At 39.5% G+C, this 19,001-nt stretch overlaps 1 protein-coding gene across 2 annotated transcripts in view; it reads right to left on the bottom strand.

The window, feature by feature from the left end:
* Positions 1-1,505: 1,505 nt before the first annotated feature.
* LOC122471975 (cytochrome P450 3A12) overlaps positions 1,506-19,001 on the bottom strand; it is a 35,794-nt gene continuing 18,298 nt past the window's right edge. Inside the window, exons 8-13 of one of the 2 annotated variants that reach the window (XM_043561242.1) lie at positions 14,487-14,614; positions 13,360-13,426; positions 10,032-10,192; positions 8,409-8,635; positions 6,032-6,194; positions 1,506-2,036 (exon numbers count right to left, since the gene is read on the bottom strand). In XM_043561242.1, the coding sequence (XP_043417177.1) occupies positions 1,941-2,036; positions 6,032-6,194; positions 8,409-8,635; positions 10,032-10,192; positions 13,360-13,426; positions 14,487-14,614 (842 nt within the window). In that variant the 3' untranslated portion in view covers positions 1,506-1,940. The remainder of the gene's footprint in view (positions 2,037-6,031; positions 6,195-8,408; positions 8,636-10,031; positions 10,193-13,359; positions 13,427-14,486; positions 14,615-19,001) is intronic. The other variant, XM_043561243.1, reaches the window with a different exon arrangement.

The raw sequence follows: 19,001 nt of genomic DNA, 5'->3' as shown, positions 1-19,001 counted from the left end.
CCCCAGCCTGGAATTGGCCATTTCTCTGAAAAGCCCTAGTCTTTTCAGTGGAAAATGATGCTTATAAGCCAAGATCTGGGCACAAATTGTGTTCAATGCTCTAACAGTGTTACTGTTTCTAAGAACTGTCTGTCAGACAGGTAGGGGATATGTGTTTTCATATAGGCACACACATCTATTTATCTTTATATCAATCTACTTATCATCTATCTCTCTAGAAAAGCAGGATTTTTCACTGATACATTCAGTTCCAATCTCTGAATACATAATCTCATTCTGGTTTTCTCCCTTTCCATCAGTGACTCTCTTCTCCAACAGTAAGAAATCTGGCTTCTATTTATCCTTAATATATTTACTCCCTTAATTAATTCCCCTTTATATAACTAATAGCCATTCCATCCCTAACACTCATGGATACCCCCCTCACATTACTTGGGTTTTCCACACCATATTTAGGGTCTGGCTTTGGACTAGGCTATCCCTCTGTGTGGACACCCTTCTCACTGAGCTTGGGCTTCAACACTCATGGCAGGCTGCTTCTTCATGTGGACACCCTCCCTATGCTATTCTGTCTCTGTCTTGGAGTCACTGTGCCTCCATTCTCTGTCCCTGATGCCCAATGTGTGGCTGCCAATCTGGCTGTTCTTCACCTATTGGCTTTAGGACTGAGCTATCCAGGAAGGACAGGCAATGGAAGAGAAGAGAGAGGAGGGAGGGGCTACTGGGTGGCTCAGTCAGTTAAGCATCCAGCTCCTGATTTTGGCTCAGGTCATGATCTCATGGTTTGTGAGATCAATCCCCGTGTCAGGCTCTGAACTGACAGCTTGGAGCCTGATTGGGATATTCTCTCTCTCTCTCTCTCTCTCTCTCTCTCTCTCTCCCTCCCTCCCTCCCTCCCTCCCTCCCTCCCTCCCTCCCTCCCCTGTGCATACGTTCTCTCTATCTCAATATAAATAAATGAACTTTAAAAAAAAAGAGAGTGGAGAAGGGAAAGAAGGGTAGGGTGTGGAGGGAAGGAAAAGAAGAATCCTGTGTAGTTTCTGATACCAACTGAAATGGACAAATACTTTTAGCTTTTCTGTCCAATCAACTAACCAATCAACCATCTCTTGTTCAATGTTCATTGTGTCAGGACATTTGAGAACTGAGGCTGGAACATGAAGAGAAAATATGTTCCCTGTCAACAGAACATCAGGGCAGATGAGATAAAAACATTAAAATAAAACTAATAATAATACTAACTACCTCAATTGAATGCTCTAAAAAACATGTGCTCTAAAAACAGAACTAAATTATGAATATACTTTCAATATACTTTATGAGCAGTGGGTAAAGTCACAGTGGATCGATTGACTCTCACCTATCTTAACATATTATGTTGGAGTTCTAAACAATCCCACCCACTCAGTGATTGTGATGGTGAAAAACATTCAGTCACTGGCTCTCACGCATCAGTTGTACAATTCCCTCTGTATGTGCAAGAAGGTATCAGTTAATACTTTTAATACTTTTGTAAAGAGATGTTTATTGACATGATCAGTGTCATACTTAACATAGAATATTGAAAATGAGACATGTGATATGTCAGTAAACAACTACTACAAAAATTCTTGTTTCATGAACGTTTGTTGATAAAATTGTTGCGAAATTTTTATTCTTGATCAGTGATTAGGGAAGTAGATGGTATAACTGGGGGTAGTCTATGGGAGCCAGATAGGCTGAGTCTACATGTCTGGCACTTAATAGTCACCTCCTTTACTCTCCACAAGATATAATGCTCCACACAGAGACTGAGAAAGCTATGGAATCTATAGTCATCCAACACAGGTACTTCATGAAGCCCATCTTCATTTCTGGGTTGTACTCACAAAGTAAATGGAGGCCTCTGGTATTCTGGGACACAGGTTCTTGAAGAACAAAGGGGAAGTCCTTAGTGAAAGTCAAGCTCCATTCACACTCCCATCTCTCAGCTCAACCTTGAGAACAATGGGTTTTTCTGGTTGAATAATACTTAGAGCGTTTAATTTCAGTGGGATCTGCAAAAGTTAAAAATCATATGAAAACCAACAAATGAAGCCCTACTGACAATAGAAGCAAAGCAGGCAAGATACATGAAGGAGAGTAAGAGTTTAAACATATAAATACTACTTTTATATTAATATATCTCATATTCCTTAAACTTTGTAAGCTGTCAAGACCAGAGTATGGAAGCATTCATCTATCATTCACTCAAAAGAATATCTATTGAGTGTCTACTCTGTACCAGGCTGGACACAAACTCATGTTGTTTTGTGTTCTTTTTTGATTTAAATTTTATTTTATTTTTGGGACAGAGAGAGACAGAGCATGAACGGGGGAGGGGCAGAGAGACAGGGAGACACAGAATCGGAAACAGGCTCCAGGCTCTGAGCCATCAGCCCAGAGCCCGACGCGGGGCTCGAACTCACGGACCGCGAGATCGTGACCTGGCTGAAGTCGGACGCTTAACCGACTGCGCCACCCAGGCGCCCCTGATTTAAATTTTAATTAAAAGGATGAGTATTTAAAACTTAAAACAGGTTCTTAGCCATTATGGCAACCATTTGAAAAGTGATACAGTTAATTTTGTGTATGTTGAGTTTGCAAGATCATCTTGGATGGATATTACACATTTTATTGTATGGCCATCCTCAATGCTAAATATCCTATCGCTTCCCCCAGTAGGAATATCCATTTATTATGGCCCCATTGCCTATAAATGGAGCAAAGCTTGACTGGGGCAGGGCTCATGGAATGTGGTGCCAAGTAGCCAGGATGGTCTGGACCATGGGAGTCCTTCACATCTGGCAGACTTGCTTCCCACCATTGATTCTCAACCTCGCTTGCACATGAGAATCAATGAGGGCACTTTTGAAGCCCACTCTGGGTGAATTATGTTAGAATTTCTGATTTGGCCTGGACATCAGGATTGTGAAAAGAACCTACTGATTGCAATGTACAAGGAGGGGTTGTGAACCACAGTTATGAGAGCATCTGTAAGTTGTGGTAGAAACAGCATCATTCAAAAGTCATGTTGTGTTCATCACTGCACATCATTACTGTGCACTACATGTTCCCTTCCTTTCAGTGGACTTGAAAGAAGTTTAAAACACTGCTCAATTTTTCCTTGAGATCAGGAACACGACAGGGATGTCCACTCTCACTGCTGTTGTTTAACATAATGTTGGAAGTGCTAGCATCAGCAATCAGACAACAAAAGGAAATGAAAGGCATCAAAATTGGCAAAGATGAAGTCAAGCTTTCACTTTTTGTATATGACATGATATTATACATGGAAAATCTGATAGACTCCACCAAAAGTCTGCTAGAACTGATACATGAATTCAGCAAAGTTGCAGGATACAAAATCAATGTACAGAAATCAGTTGCATTCTTACACACTAACAATGAAGCAACAGAAGACAAATAAAGAAACTGACCCCATTCACAATTGCTCCAAGAAGCATAAAATACATAGGAATAAACCTGACCAAAAATGTAAAAGATCTGTATGCTGAAAACTATAAAAAGCTTATGAAGGAAATTGAAGAAGATACAAAGAAATGGAAAAACATTCCATGCTCATGGATTGGAAGAATAAATATTGTTAAAATGTCAACACTACCTAAAGCTATCTACACATTCAATGCAATCCCAATCAAAATTGCACCAGCATTCTTCTCGAAGCCAGAACAACCAATCCTAAAATTCATATGGAACCACAAAAGGCCCTGAATAGCCAAAGTAATTTTGAAGAAGAAGACCAAAGCAGGAGGCATCACAATCCCAGACTTTAGCCTCTACTACAAAGCTGTCATCATCAAGACAGCATGGTATTGGCACAAAAACAGACACATAGACCAATGGAATAGAATAGAAACCCCAGAACTAGACCCACAAACGTATGGCCAACTAATCTTTGACAAAGCAGGAAAGAACATCCAATGGAAAAAAGACAGTCTCTTTAACAAATGGTGCTGGGAGAACTGGACAGCAACATGCAGAAGATTGAAACTAGACCACTTTCTCACACCATTCACAAAAATAAACTCAAAATGGATAAAGGACCTGAATGTGAGACAGGAAACCATCAAAACCTTAGAGGAAAAAGCAGGAAAAGACCTCTCTGACCTCAGTCGTAGCAATTTCTTACTTGACACATCCCCAAAGGCAAGGGAATTAAAAGCAAAAGTGAATTACTGGGACCTTATGAAGATAAAAAGCTTCTGCACAGCAAAGGAAACAACCAACAAAACTAAAAGGCAACCAACGGAATGGGAAAAGATATTCGCAAATGACATATCGGACAAAGGGCTAGTATCCAAAATCTATAAAGAGCTCACCAAACTCCACACCCAAAAAACAAATAACCCAGTGAAGCAATGGGCAGAAAACATGAATAGACACTTCTCTAAAGAAGACATCCGGATGGCCAACAGGCACATGAAAAGATGCTCAACGTCGCTCCTCATCAGGGAAATACAAATCAAAACCACATTCAGATATCACCTCTTGCCAGTCAGAGTGGTAAAATGAACAAATCAGGAGACTATAGATGCTGGCGAGGATGTGGAGAAATGGGAACCCTCTTGCACTGTTGGTGGGAATGCAAACTGGTGCAGCCACTCTGGAAAACAGTGTGGAGGTTCCTCAAAAAATTAAAAATAGACCTACCCTATGACCCAGCAATAGCACTGCTAGGAATTTACCCAAGGGATACAGGAGTACTGATGCATAGGGGCCCTTGTACCCCAATGTTCATAGCAGCACTCTCAACAATAGCCAAATTGTGGAAAGAGCCTAAATGTCCATCAACTGATGAATGGATAAAGAAATTGTGGTTTATATACACAATGGAATACTACGTGGCAATGAGAAAGAATGAAATATGGCCCTTTGTAGCAATGTGGATGGAACTGGAGAGTGTGATGCTAAGTGAAATAAGCCATACAGAGAAAGACAGATACCATATGTTTTCACTCTTATGTGGATCCTGAGAAACTTAACAGAAACCCATGGGGGAGGGGAAGGAAAAAAAAAAGAGGTTAGAGTGGGAGACAGCCAAAGCATAAGAGACTCTTAAAAACTGAGAACAAACTGAGGGTTGATGGGGGGTGGGAGGGAGGGGAGGGTGGGTGATGGGTATTGAGGAGGGCACCTTTTGGGATGAGCACTGGGTGTTGTATGGAAACCAATCTGACAATAAATTTCATATATTGAAAAAAAAAAGAAAAAAACACAAAGATTTATTCACCAAAAAATAAAAATAAAAAAATAAATAAAACATTGCTCAAGTTCTGAGTATTATGCTAAGCAAAATTAGTCACAGAAAGGCAAATATCATATGACTTCATTCATATGTGGAATTTAAGATACAAAACAGATTAACATAAGGGAAGGGAAGCAAAAATAATATAAAAACAGGGAAGGGGACAAAACATGAGAGATTCTTAAATATAGAGAACAAACTGAGAATTCCTGGAGGGGTTGTGGGTGGGGGGATGGGCTAAATGGGTAAGAGGCATTAAGGAAGACACTTGTTGGGATAAGCACTGGGGGGTGGGGGGCGTGTACATAAAGGGTAAATCACTGGATTCTACTCCTGAAATCATTATTGCACTATATGCTAACTAACTTGGATGTAAATTTTAAAATAAATAAATAATAAAAAATAAAATAGCGCAAAAAAACCACATTGCTCAAGTTCAAAGGTCTGTGCATGATCATATCACACTAACTGCACTGACTGTAGATGGCCCTTATGTTTGAGTGTTAATAACCCATAGACGTGGCACTCAGAGCTGAAGGAAACTTAAAAGTCACAGATGAATACAAATAGAGATGACCAACAGAACAAACTAAGGACAAAGGAGCCTACACACACACACACACACACACACACACACACACACACACACGTGTATGCGTGTGCACGCACACACATCCTTTCTGTATCTCTTAGTTTAAAAAAAACCAGTAAAACATTCTTTATGCAGAAAGTTCTCTGTCTGACCTGTGTTTCTTTACAAGGCTTGAAGGAGAAATTCTGCAGGACTCTGACAAGGGCAAGTTTCATGTTCATAATCGCGAACCTCATGCCAATGCAGTTTCGGGGTCCAGTTCCAAAAGGCAGGTATATATAAGGATTTATACTATCCTTGTTCTTCTTGCTGAACCTGGTTCCACAAATCAAGTTGGAAACAAATTAGTGAAACATAAAAACCACAAGAGCGACATGTGTGGGGTTCTCAACCAGGACTACACAGGACACTCTTGGGGGGGCTGATCCCTGAAATCTTTCCATGCTTATTCTGCAGTGATAACTGTAAGTTACAGATCCTCTGCATTACCCTTACCCTGTGGGAGCAGTCAGTCTTGTTGAGGAGATGAGATGAATGTTGTTAAAAGGAAGGGTTATCTTAAACACTAGAATTACAGTCAGGGTGGGGAGATGTTCACACTCTGAAAGGCAAGCAGGAAATGAGCCTGACTGAAGAAAAGGTAGATTCCTACCTCCATTGACTTACTGTGGTCAAATGCTCAAGAAGGAAGCAGAAGAAATGTCTCCCGTGATTTACATTGTGATTTTTCTCTTCTCTTCCCTCCCCTCCCCACTAGGATCCCCCCAGCCACTTCGACAGAACAGCCTGTCAGAAGATTTACATGAGCACACGCTGCTGCTCACTATAATCACACTGACAGATATGTGTAATCACTGAATTCTTCTCTGTCTGTTACATGAGGCTTCCTATTAAGGAAAAATATAGATTTGCAGAAAGTGATAATGACATCATCAGTAGATATCTTTTAAAAGTGTTCAAAGTATGGACAAAATATTTGGGGCTCAGTCAGTTAACCATTCAACTCTTGATTTTGGCTCGAGTTATGATCTCAGGGTTCATGAGTTCGAGCCCCACATCAGGTTTTCTGCTGACCGTGCAGACTTGCTTGGGATTCTCTCTTTCTCTCCCTATGCCCCCTTCCTGCTCTCTTTCTCAAAAATAAACAAGCATTTTTTAAAAAATGGACAACGTTCTGGAATGAGATTGTGTGTCTTACAGAGATATGGGCATAAGATGAGGAATTGTTATGGCCTGTGGATGGGGCACCTGATAGAGGTTAGTGGTGTTGGACAGATGAAGGGCACACATAAATGTATTAAGAGTATTTCATAGACATGCATCTACAAAATATGCTTGTGCGTGTGTCAAAAATTCTCCATAATAGACATTTTAATATGTGGACTTGGTGCTGCCTGGCATAGTCCTTGACACACAGAGGTAAGCACTTCCTCTCATTGCTGAATGAATCACAGAGAAGAACCAGGAGTCTTTGTTTTCTGTTTCAGAAAATACAGCACTGGGAACTTCTGAGCTTGTGGGAAGCACCAGGTCTCTTGGTCCAGAAAACAGACAACTTGGTCGATTCTGACTTCTTTCAGCAAGTAGTATGTGTAGACACAATGTTAGCACTAGAACACCATGCAACAAGACAAGGACCCTGCCATCAGGGAGCTTAGAGTCAGAGCTAAAAGTCTAGATCCCTACAAATGTACTCCAAATTTTTTCTCACCAATACAATAAACAGGAAAGCAGCAGCTCTTTACAGAATTCAAGCTGTGCCCAAAGCCAGACTCTGCTCTGGATTCCCAGAGAGAAAGTTCAAGACCCTTCACGAAGGATGTCTCAGATGGCTATAGAGCAGATGACTTTGTTTTGGACTAACCCCAGGTACCAAGAGAGGTGGGAGCTGGCACAGGACTGCAGCCACAGAAATCACAGGATTTGTGTACGCCCCCATCCTCATGAGGTTGCTCCTCCTGCCAGGGATGAGGACTCTCAGCTCCACAGCCTCTCCTTTCCCACTAGGGCTAGTGGAAATGGTGGCCAAGGTTTATAAACATGGAATGTAAGGATGTGGGGAGTAAATGTAAGGATGTGGGGAGGACAGAAAAACTTAAAGAAAAAATAGTCCCATTTTCTTAAATAAGATATTGGTTAAATAAATTATGATATATGCATATAATCATAAACACAAATCACATAGAATTTACAGATTATAGTTTACTGTTACATTAAGTAGTCAAAAAATATAATGCCATTCTAACTTTAAGTAATCTATATATGCATGGAAAATGTCCACAAAGATGTAACATATCATTATTAATAATCTTGACATATTGTACTGATGATGACATTAAGTTTCTTTTTCTCTCAACTACAATCTGTAAAATTTTGACAATAATCATTTTATAATTAGAAAAATACTTCTAAATATAAAAAGATATAGAAATAAACAACTGAACAATCAGATATTTGTCATCTATACAAAGAAATATCAGAATATCTTCCTACATGAGGGTGGGATCTCTTTTTCAGGGTTCCCCATACCTTTCAGGACAGAATTCCTCAGGCTCTGGCCAGAGATCCAGGTCCCGGTGAAGAATAAAGGTTGGCACCATCACCACTGTCCCTTTGGGAATGAACACACCACTGATTTCCACATCTCTCTTACAGACCCTCTCAAGTCTACCAGCGATTGGATATAATCTGAGAGCTTCATTCAACACCATGTCAAGATACTCCATCTGTACAAGGGCATCATAAGTGGGAGGTGCCTAGAAGGAAAGAAACAGATTTTGATAAATTGAGATTTGGAATCAACATTCAACTCAGTCTATGCAATACTACTGAACTGTTAGGAATCCCTAAGAAACATGTATTTTGGTAAAGACTATTTATGAGCATTTCAATGTCTACCATGTCCTTTGACCTGCTCAATGGCCCCTGATATGTATACAACAGTAATGACTAGGGGAGAACATTGGGACATTCCCCTAAACAGGACTTGTTCCTAAACAGGAAATCCTTCCCATAGCTATGTGTGGTTTTTTTCCTCATGTGAACAAAGGTGACTGATATATTATGACCCTTACTCTTAAGTGAAAAATGTTGAAGTCACTGTTTCTTTCAAAATAAGGCGACACATCTGTACCAAGGAAGGAGAACATGCAACATAAAAAAATACCCTAGCCACATAAACTTTTCTACTGGAAATATCCTGCTTCCTAGTTCTTCAAATATATATACAATATGTGGAGAGAGGCACTATATTATATAAAAACCATAAATAATTTGGGGAGACACCAGTTCCTTTCAACCCAAAATGGCAAGAGGTAGGTAGGATTGGATGCTACCAATTGTTGACAAACAACTTCAGCTGCAGGGGCCATTGTAAAGGGGATAAGAACCCTACTCCCGGCCCCATTCTCTGCCACTATAAGGGTCTTCTAGTTGTCCCTTCAGGATTTCACTATTTACCAAATAAGCCACTCCAGCCCCAGAGGCCAGGTCTCTTCACAAAGAGGGAATTCCAGTTTGGGAAGAGATCTGAGACAGCATGGGCAATATGTACCTATCTCTTGGTGTTATATTTAAGAGCCAACATTGGAGAGATTAAGAGTTCAATCAGGAACCAGGCACCCTGGCTCATAGCCTGGCTTCTTTAACACTAGTGATACTGTAAGAGTTATGTTGTCTCTCCATAGCTAAGTTTCCTGCCTTGTGACATGGAGATAATTTGAGATGACACTTCTTAGGGCGTGTAGTAGAGACACTCACTACTTATCCAATATCCATGTAGACCCCCATATTTCCTAGCCTACGTGAACCTATGGGAAACAACTTGCAAATGGACTGTGAACTGAGGAGATGTATGTCAGTTCAGGGCCAAACATTTGAAAAGCAGGTATACAACTCTAGTTCTTGTTCCACAGCCAACATGAAGTTCCAACTAATACAGGTATTAAAAGTGGAGCCTCGATGCCCTGTATTCCCAAGTACCTATATGGAGCAGAGACTCACTCCCATCCTCTAATAAGACCTATGTTGGATATGGGAATGTGAGTTAGAAGTGAACCTTTGCTATGAAAACCCACTAGATTAGAGGGCTAATCTGTTACTGAGGCATATCCAAGCCCATCCTTATTCCCTTTGCAGGTATGACCCGCTCACCTTATCGGGGAAAGTCGCATCAATCTCCTCCTGCAGTTTCTGCTGGACATCAGGGTGAGTGGCCAATTCATACACAAGGAAGGAAAGAGAAGTGCTTGTGGTCTCATAGCCAGCAAAAATAAATATAATAGATTGGGCCACAAGCTCTAGATCAGACAGAGCTAAAAGGAAAGGAAATGCATTTTAGCTACACCAGGCAAATGTAAAACATCATAGTAGATGATGAGAAATCCATCTGAAACTCTCAAATCCCTCAGGAGTAAAATATAAAAGCAATTTGGAATCAAACTCTGAAGGGTTTCCACTCTAATGTCTATCTTCCAGAGCCAGAAAGAGCCATAAGTTATCGTGATCTGTTTATTCCCAAGGTATATACTATCCTTAGCTTTCTGTTTCTGGTTATGCCACCCTCCCCACCACCACAGGTGGGTAGTTTCATAAGATGACATTTTTGTCTAATGTACACAGTGTTATCAGTTTGTTCACTGGAGAATCATAAAAGTACTTCAGCCATAAGTAACATGAGATAGCAGTGCTCCCCATGAAAATTTAAATTCTTCCAGCTAAAATACAGCGTAAATTTTTTTGGGAGAGTTTGCAATGCTAAGGCTAGTCAGGAAAACTAAATGATCTTTCATCTTAACATACTAGTGAAGACTTAAGAGAACAATGTTGGGCTACAGATAAACTTGCTACTCAAAGTGTGGTCCATGGACCAGCAGCAGTTGCAGCATCTGGGAGCTTATTATAAACATAGAATCTCAAACCTCACCCTAGAACTGTCAAATCAACATTTGAGCTTCACAAGATGTGGGAAGTTTTGCACACAACCTAGTTTGAGAAGCCTGGATTACAACTTTGAGAGGTCTCAGCTAATAGAAGACCTGGGGTACATTCTTCAAGTGGATGATCTCAGATATATACAGAAACTACAACACAGACAAAAAGCTAGAAGGGTAGTGTCTGATGCTAGCCTAATCAACCACATTAAAACAGCAAGAGAAACAATGATCAATAGAAGGACAATGGCTAGCATGAAATATAAACAGAATCCAGTAAGTGGAATTAGCAATGCTTATTCACTCATGGCCTGATTGTAACCTTCCTGAGAAAATGGTCCCACTCTGAATATATGTTGGCCTCCCTTTTCATTTTCTCCTGGCAGAAACTCAGCATGGTCAGGCTTTAATTTCTTTGATCAGCACTGTGTTAAGACCATTAGATACTTAGAGCACTGAAATTAACATGGTACCTGCCACAAATAGATAACTCACAACTAAGAGCAATACAAAACGAGTATAAGAAAGGTCTACAGAGTTCTTATTTCCCAGTCATACTTTCTATGATGCTACTGTGGATAAATTCAACTATCAAATTCTTCCCCTCAATTACCATGAACCTCATGATAATCAAAGTTTAGAGTTGTGCTTTCAAATACAGTAGCTATTTGCCAGATGTGACTATTTATACTTAAATCTTAATTGACTAAATTAAATACAATATAAAATTCAGTTCTTCAGTGACTCTAGCCACATGTCAAGTTCTCAATAACCACATGTGTATAGTAGTTCTGTACTGAACTGGGAATATATAGAATATTTCCTTCATCACAGAAAGCAGTAGGACTAGATAGATAGACATAATAGAATATATATATATATATATATATATATATGTATATATATGTATATACACACACACACACACACACACACACACACACACACATATATATTAGATAGATGATAGATAGATGGTAGATATAGATATAGGATATATTTTTTTGTGGTATGATGGAATAAACCATCCTTTTTCTCCAAAATCTATGGCTAAATATTCAAGAATTTTGTGAGATTTTTGTCAAACCAGAGATAGCTTGAAATTAAACACAATGGGAATATTTCTGTCATAGAAACAACTACAAATCAAGACTCCTTTTTTCTTTCAGATATATAGAACATAATTACATCAATGGTTATGGATAGATATAGACATACTTACATTTAACACTCCTGTATAAATATATTTCATGTTCTTATCTTGGTCTTCTGAGAGAAAATAGAAGCAAAGAAACCCTAGTAGCAATGAACACTCCTAGATCCCAGATTTGTATTTCTAAATACCATTTCTCACTAATAGGAAACAGATTCATGGAGAAATGGCTGATTCCAACACTCATCAGGGGAAACAAAACATAAACCTGGAATGTCTCACACCAGAATGCAAGGAAATTCTCAGAAAATGATATGGGAAAAGGATACAGAATACTGTAAAGGTGAATAGACATCATTATACATTTGTTAAAACCTATAGAATGGACAACACCAAGAGTGAACTGTAATGTAAACCAAGGATTTGGGGTGGCAATAATGTGTCATTGTAGGGACATTGATTGTAATAAATACATACACACAATAAATAATATACACACACACACCACATTGTGAGGGATTTTGATAATGTGGGAGGCTGACTGTAGGTAGAGCACAGGAATATGGGAAATCTCTGAACTGCTATAAAAAATAAACTCTATTGAAAGCCTTAAAAAGAAAAAAGAATAAAAATAATACACAGAAGCCCACTTGAAAGGCCTTCCAGATGACAAATGTGAGAGAATTGAGGATCTAAATAAAAATGATGTAAGAGATTTAGTTATATATGAGATCATACCGACATATATAAATAAATTAATTCATGAGAGATTAATAGCTCCCTAACAATGGAACATTAACTCATAAATATAGAAGAAAGGATGTATTTAGAAATTCACCATCCTGAAACCATCATGGTATTAATGGTTTCAGTCAAATGCCATCCATGGACAAGATAGGTAATAAGTTAAACTTTGAAAAACCCCCACAGTATTTACACAGTTGCAAAGGCTTCCTGCACCAGTTATTTATTAATTATGAAGGGAAAAATAAAACTTTACAAGTATATTATGCCAGTGAACACAACTTTAACCAGGTGTCCCAAGTGAAGGTCACCAACAATGGGGCCATGTGCCTCCTGGTGTGATGAAGCCTTGATGTGAATTTCCAGACAGAGGTTCTGATTCAGTGGGTCTGGAGTAAGCCACAGGATTCACATTGGAAACAAGCTCCCCTGTGGCAGACAACTGACTGCTTAGTCTATCATTGCCAACAGGCTCTGAACAAACCTGAGACTGTGGGCTTCTGAAAACAGTGCTTCTGCTCCATTTCTGTCTAAACATGTGTTGTTCTTCAATTTGCAGAATTCCACTTGCTAAAAACCTGCCTGCACATCTCAGAACCACCGCTGCCTCTGAGTCTCCCATCACTGGTTCTCTGAAACTCTCCTTGCTTACCTTTATGGGTGTCTGTTTCTTTGGAATTCTGGGAGTTAATCATCAGCTGGAGCAAATCCACTCGGTGCTGGAAGCAGAAAGAGAAGTTTCAATGACAAAAAGTCACTTGTGAAGTCAGAATTAAGTCAGGGGTTCAGGACTTAACTTTTTTCTTGAGAATATGGCCCCTTTATGCACAAAGGTCTCACTAGTTTTGTCAGAGTCATCACTAAACAAAAACATCCAGGTACAAACTTGGAGAACAGGATGCTTCCCTGACAGGAATCCAGCGACTGTGTCTCACTGCTTTTTGGTTCTTGCCTTCAGCTTTTCTGGCTTTCGACTACAGCTTCCTGGCCAAAGAATTGCCTGCTCCCTCTCTTGCCATGCCTGCTTGCTCAAGAGAAAGTCCATGATTCCAGTCCTTTTTAACTCTGGCCTTAATTCTTAATGAATGGTCACAAAGATCAATCCCCTGACCCCTGCAGTGTCAATGAGCAGCTGTGTGTCAGCATCTTCCAGTGCCTCACCCTCTCAGAACTCTGCACAATCTTCAGTGACATCCTGGGGTACCCAGCCCTGTCTCCCTGTGAAGCACACATTCTTTTCTGGCCACCAGGCCTCATGAGGCAAAACTGGCTTAGCCATCTTGCAGCCTTAGTGCCCAGAGAAGACTCCTGCCCACTCCAGACAATGGCAAGCTCAAGTTTAACACAGACTATACTCCACCAAGTGCCTAACAGGACATTCCACTAGAGAATGTGTAAAACAAGAGGCTTAGAATTGAAGGCATTCTTTGCCAATGCAAGATCTGGAAAAATTACAATACAGAAAATTATTTTTACGCAGTAATTTTTATGCTTCGACAATTTATTGAAGTGGTAGTTTTTCTCTCACCAAATTTTGTGCAGTGACATACTAGTTGCCATGCTTATTATTAAATTTTAAACATTCTTTATCTGACTCATTTTCTTATCTCCTTCCTTAACTTCCACCTTTTTAATTCTAAAATGTTAGAACTCTCCTGCTCTAAACCCTACAGTGCTCTACCTACCATAAAAACATACATAGAAGTACAAACATGAGATGTACACAACTCAATAAAAGATCAAAAGTGAACATCCACATGTAACCAACACTGGATTTACCTTTTTTTTATCTTTGAGGCGACTTTCCTTCATCCTTTTTACAGATTTTGTGAAAAAATCAGTAACTTTTTTTGGAAACATCCAGATATTTAATAGTTCAAAAATTGGGGTAAGGAATGGGAAGAGTACTGTAAGGAAAAAGAACAATGGAAAGCACAGTGAAAATGCAAAATCTACCTGGAACAATTATAATTTGCTCTTCTAATCAGAGGAGTAAAAGACACCAGGAGTCATTGAAACCAGGAGCCATTCCCTTATGGCCTTTATTGGAAATTTCAAACTAATGGCTGAGCCAGGGCAAGTCACACATGAGGACCACCACTACGGCAGTGAGATAAGTGTCTACTTCCACAGGTTTGGAGTGACCAAAGCAACAGAATTACATCCCTGGATATCTTAGCTTTTATTTTTAGACTAGAACCTCTTTGTATAAACCAGACCATAATATGCTACTTTAATTAATCATGATGTACCTGCCTCCTTAGTGCAGTAGGCAGCGTGTCAGTCTCATAATTAATCATGATGTTTAAGAAACTGTTGTCAGGATGCAAATAATACACAGTATGCCCTTCAACCACAATGAAATAAAATTAGAAATTGAGAACATAAACAACATTGGGAAACTCACAAATATGTGGAAATTAAACATTACACTCTTATATAACCAATGGTTCAAAGAAGAAATCAAAAAGGCAATTAATAATTACTTGGAGGGGGTGCCTGGGTGGCTCAGTAGTTTAAGTGTTGGCTTCAGTTCAGGTCATGATCTCATAGTTAATGAGTTTGAACCAGCATCAGGCTCTGTGCTGACAGCTCAGAGCCTGGAACCTGCTTTGGATTCTGTGTCTCCCTCTCTCTCTGCCCTTCCCCCACTTGCATTCTGTCTCTATGTCTCTCAAAAATAAATAAATAAACATTAATTTTTTTAATTAAAAAAAAAGGATTACTTGGAGACTGATAAAAATAAAGACATGAAATACCAACTCTTGGATGTAGCAAAAGCAGTGACCAGGAAGAAATTTATCACTATAAATGTCTACATTTAAAAAGAACCAAGATCTAGAAGATGGCATAACAGCATGGAAGGTGTTTTTTGCATCTTGTGTCCATAAAATACAGCCAGACAACACTAAACCATCCTGCAAACCTAGAAAACTGATTTGAGGATTAACACAACAATCTGCACAACCTGAACCACAGAACTCAGCAGATATGCAGTGTGGAGAGGTGAACTGGGGGAGAGAGAAGTCACAGAGGACAGGGAGCTGTTTTGAGAGGACAGAGACAGAGGGAGAGTATGGGAAAAACACTCCCCCTCCAAAAGCAGCTGGAGAGAGAGTGGAAAAGTGGAAACAGCCACAGGGACTGAACTAAAAGGGAGAAAGGAGAAGGGAGAGGGTTTAAATTCCATTAAGACTCTATCAACAGGGAGACTGCAGAGTCTGAAACTCCACAGCTTGACACCTGGAAGTGCTCTGGTAGGAAGGGCGAATCCCCAGGAGCAGAGTGAAGACCAGGGGTCCTTGGGACACATTGGGAGAGGCGGTTCACTGCTGGAGGACATTTGGTAGAGGTTGTGTGGCCACCCCACAGGCAAACATCACAGCAGACTGGGAGAACAACCACACTTGCTGGTACTAGAACAAGGAAGTTAAGGGGGAAGCCTGGGGCCAGATATGTATTGTGATTTTCCATAATCCCTGAAATGCTGCTTCTACACAATCATGTGAACTTCTTCTGGAGAGGGCTGGCACCCAGCTGCAGTCTCTGGGCATTGGCAGCAGCATGGGCCCGTGAATGTTCCTGGGTGTGGCCAGACCCAGCCATTGCTCAGTGAGACCTTTGTGCAGAGGGTCAGAACAGGTCAAAGCTGCAGTCCCTCAGAAGTGAGGGGTTGGGAAAAAGAGCTGCATCTGGGATAAAACTCAGGAGGAAGGTGCTGCCTGGCAACCTGAGGGCTTGGTCTCGGACAGTATAACAGCGGGGAGTGGACAGGAGCCAGAGACAAAGGATGGGTGTGGAATTGCTGATCAGGGAGAACAGAGTTCCGATACCAGAGATTGGGTAGCTAGGTGATCCCATTTTCACCCCTCCTGTGCATGCACATACACACCTACATGCGCCACAAATATCCACCCCAATAAGCTAAGCAGCACCATCTAGTGGAGAACAGAGACATTATACTAAGCCCCATCCACTGGGCCAACCTCACTCTTCAGGAACACTACGTCTCTCTGCCTGCTTAGTTTACAGATTATAAAGTGCTTCATAGTTTGACTTCAATGGGAAAACCATGTAATTTCAATCGTATTTCAATCTGTTCGCTGTTCTATCCATTCAATTTTCCTTTTTTTTCCCTTTTTCATTTCTTTTCTTTTCCTTGAATACAAAAAGAGAAAAGTTTATTTTTATTTTCAATTTTTCCTAAAAATACTTTTCTTTAATTTTTTCCACTATTTTTTTTACTTTTTTGTAAATTTTTCAAATTCAATTTTACCTACATCATTTCATTTTATTCTATTTTAGTGTATTCATTTTGTCAAATTTTCAAACCTTTTCCTTTTTTTTCTTTTTCCTTTTATCTCCCATCTATCAAGCTCCTTTCAAACCCAGAACAAAACACACCTAAAATCTAGCATTCTTTATTTGATATTTTTGTGTTGGTTGTTTTAATTTTTTAATTTTAATTTTCTTTACCTTATTAATTCCTTCTCTTCCTTCAAAATGAAAAAATGAAGGAATTCACCCCCAAAACAAGGGCAGGAATAAATGACAGCCAGGGACTTAATAACACGGATACAAGCAAGATGTCTGGACCAGAATTTAGAATCATGATAATAAGAATAAGAGCTGGGGTCGAAAATAGATTAGAATCCCTTTCTGCAGACATAAAAGAAGTAAAAGCTAGTCAGGATGAAATACAAAATGCTATAACTGAGCTGCAATCTCAGATGGATGCCACAGCATCAAGGATGGATGAGGCAGAGCAGTGAATAAGCGATATAGAAGACAAACTTACGGAGAATAATGAAGCAGAAAAAAAGAGGGAAACTAAGGCAAAAGAGCATGTGTTAAGAATTAGAGAAATCGGTGACCCATTAAAAAGGAACAACATCAGAATCATAGAAGTCCCAGAAGATGAAGAGAGAGAAAAAGGGGTAGAAGGGTTATGTGAGCAAATCAGAGCAGAAAACTTTCCTAACCTGGGGAAAGACACAAACATCAAAATCCAGGAAGCACAGAGGACTTCCCTTAGATTCAAGAAAAACCGACCATCAACAAGGCATATCATAGTCAAATTCACAAAATACTCAGTCAAGGAAAGAATCATGAAAGCAGCAGGGGGAAAAAAGTCCTTAACCTACAAGGGAAGACAGATCAGGTTTGCAGCAGACCTAACCACAGAAACTCGGCAGGCCAGAAAGGAGTGGCAGGATATATTCAATGTGATAAATCAGAAAAATATGCAGCCAATATTCTCTCTCCAGCAAGGCTGTCATTCAAAATATAAGGAGAGATTAAAAGGTTCCCAGACAAACAAACTTAAGGGAGTTTGTGACCACTAACCCAGCCCTGCAAGAAATTTTAAGGGGGACTCTCAGAGGGGAGAAAAGATGAAAAAAAAAAATATATATATATAAAGGAAAATTATATATATATATATATATATATATATATATATATATATATATATATATAAATACCAAAAGCAACAAAGATTAGGAACGACCAGAGAACACCACCAGAAACTCCAACTCTACAAGTATCATAATGGCAATAAATTCATATCTTTCAGTACTCACTCTAAACGTCAGTGGACTCAATGCTCCAATCAGAAGACAAAGGGTAACAGAATGTATAATAAAACAAGGCCCATCTATATGCTGTTTACAAGAGACCTACTTTAGACCTAAAGTGACCTTCATATTGAAAGCAAGGGGATGGAGAACCAACTATCATGCTAATGGTTGACAAAGGAAAGCCTGAGTAGCCATACTTACATCAGACAATCTAGACTTTAAAATAAAGACTGTAGCAAGAGATGAAGAAGGGCATTTTATCATAATTAAGGGAACTATCCACCAAGAAGATCTAACAATTGTAAACATGTATGCTCCAAATGTGAAAGCACCCAAATATGTAACTCAATTCATCAGAAACATAAAGAAACTCATTGATAAAAATACCATAATAGTAGGGTACTTTAACACCCCAGTTACAACAATGGACAGATCATCAAAACAGAAAAACAACAAGGAAAAATGACACAGTGTGGCTTTGAATGACACAGTGGAATAGATGGACTCAAAGGATATATTCAGAACATTTCATCCAAAAGCAGAATGCACATTCTTCTCCAGTGCACATGGAACGTTTTCCAGAAGAGACCATACACTGGACACAAATCAGCCCTAAGTAAGTACAAAAAAAAAAAATCGAGATCATGCCATGCATATTTTCAGACCACAATGCTATGAAACTCAAAATCAACCACAAGAAATTTTGAAAAGGTAA

Source organism: Prionailurus bengalensis, chromosome E3 (genome assembly GCF_016509475.1).
Source record: "Prionailurus bengalensis isolate Pbe53 chromosome E3, Fcat_Pben_1.1_paternal_pri, whole genome shotgun sequence".
NCBI lineage: Eukaryota > Metazoa > Chordata > Mammalia > Carnivora > Felidae > Prionailurus > Prionailurus bengalensis.
Note: the sequence above shows the minus strand (reverse complement) of the source record. Positions and strands in the feature narration are given on the sequence as shown.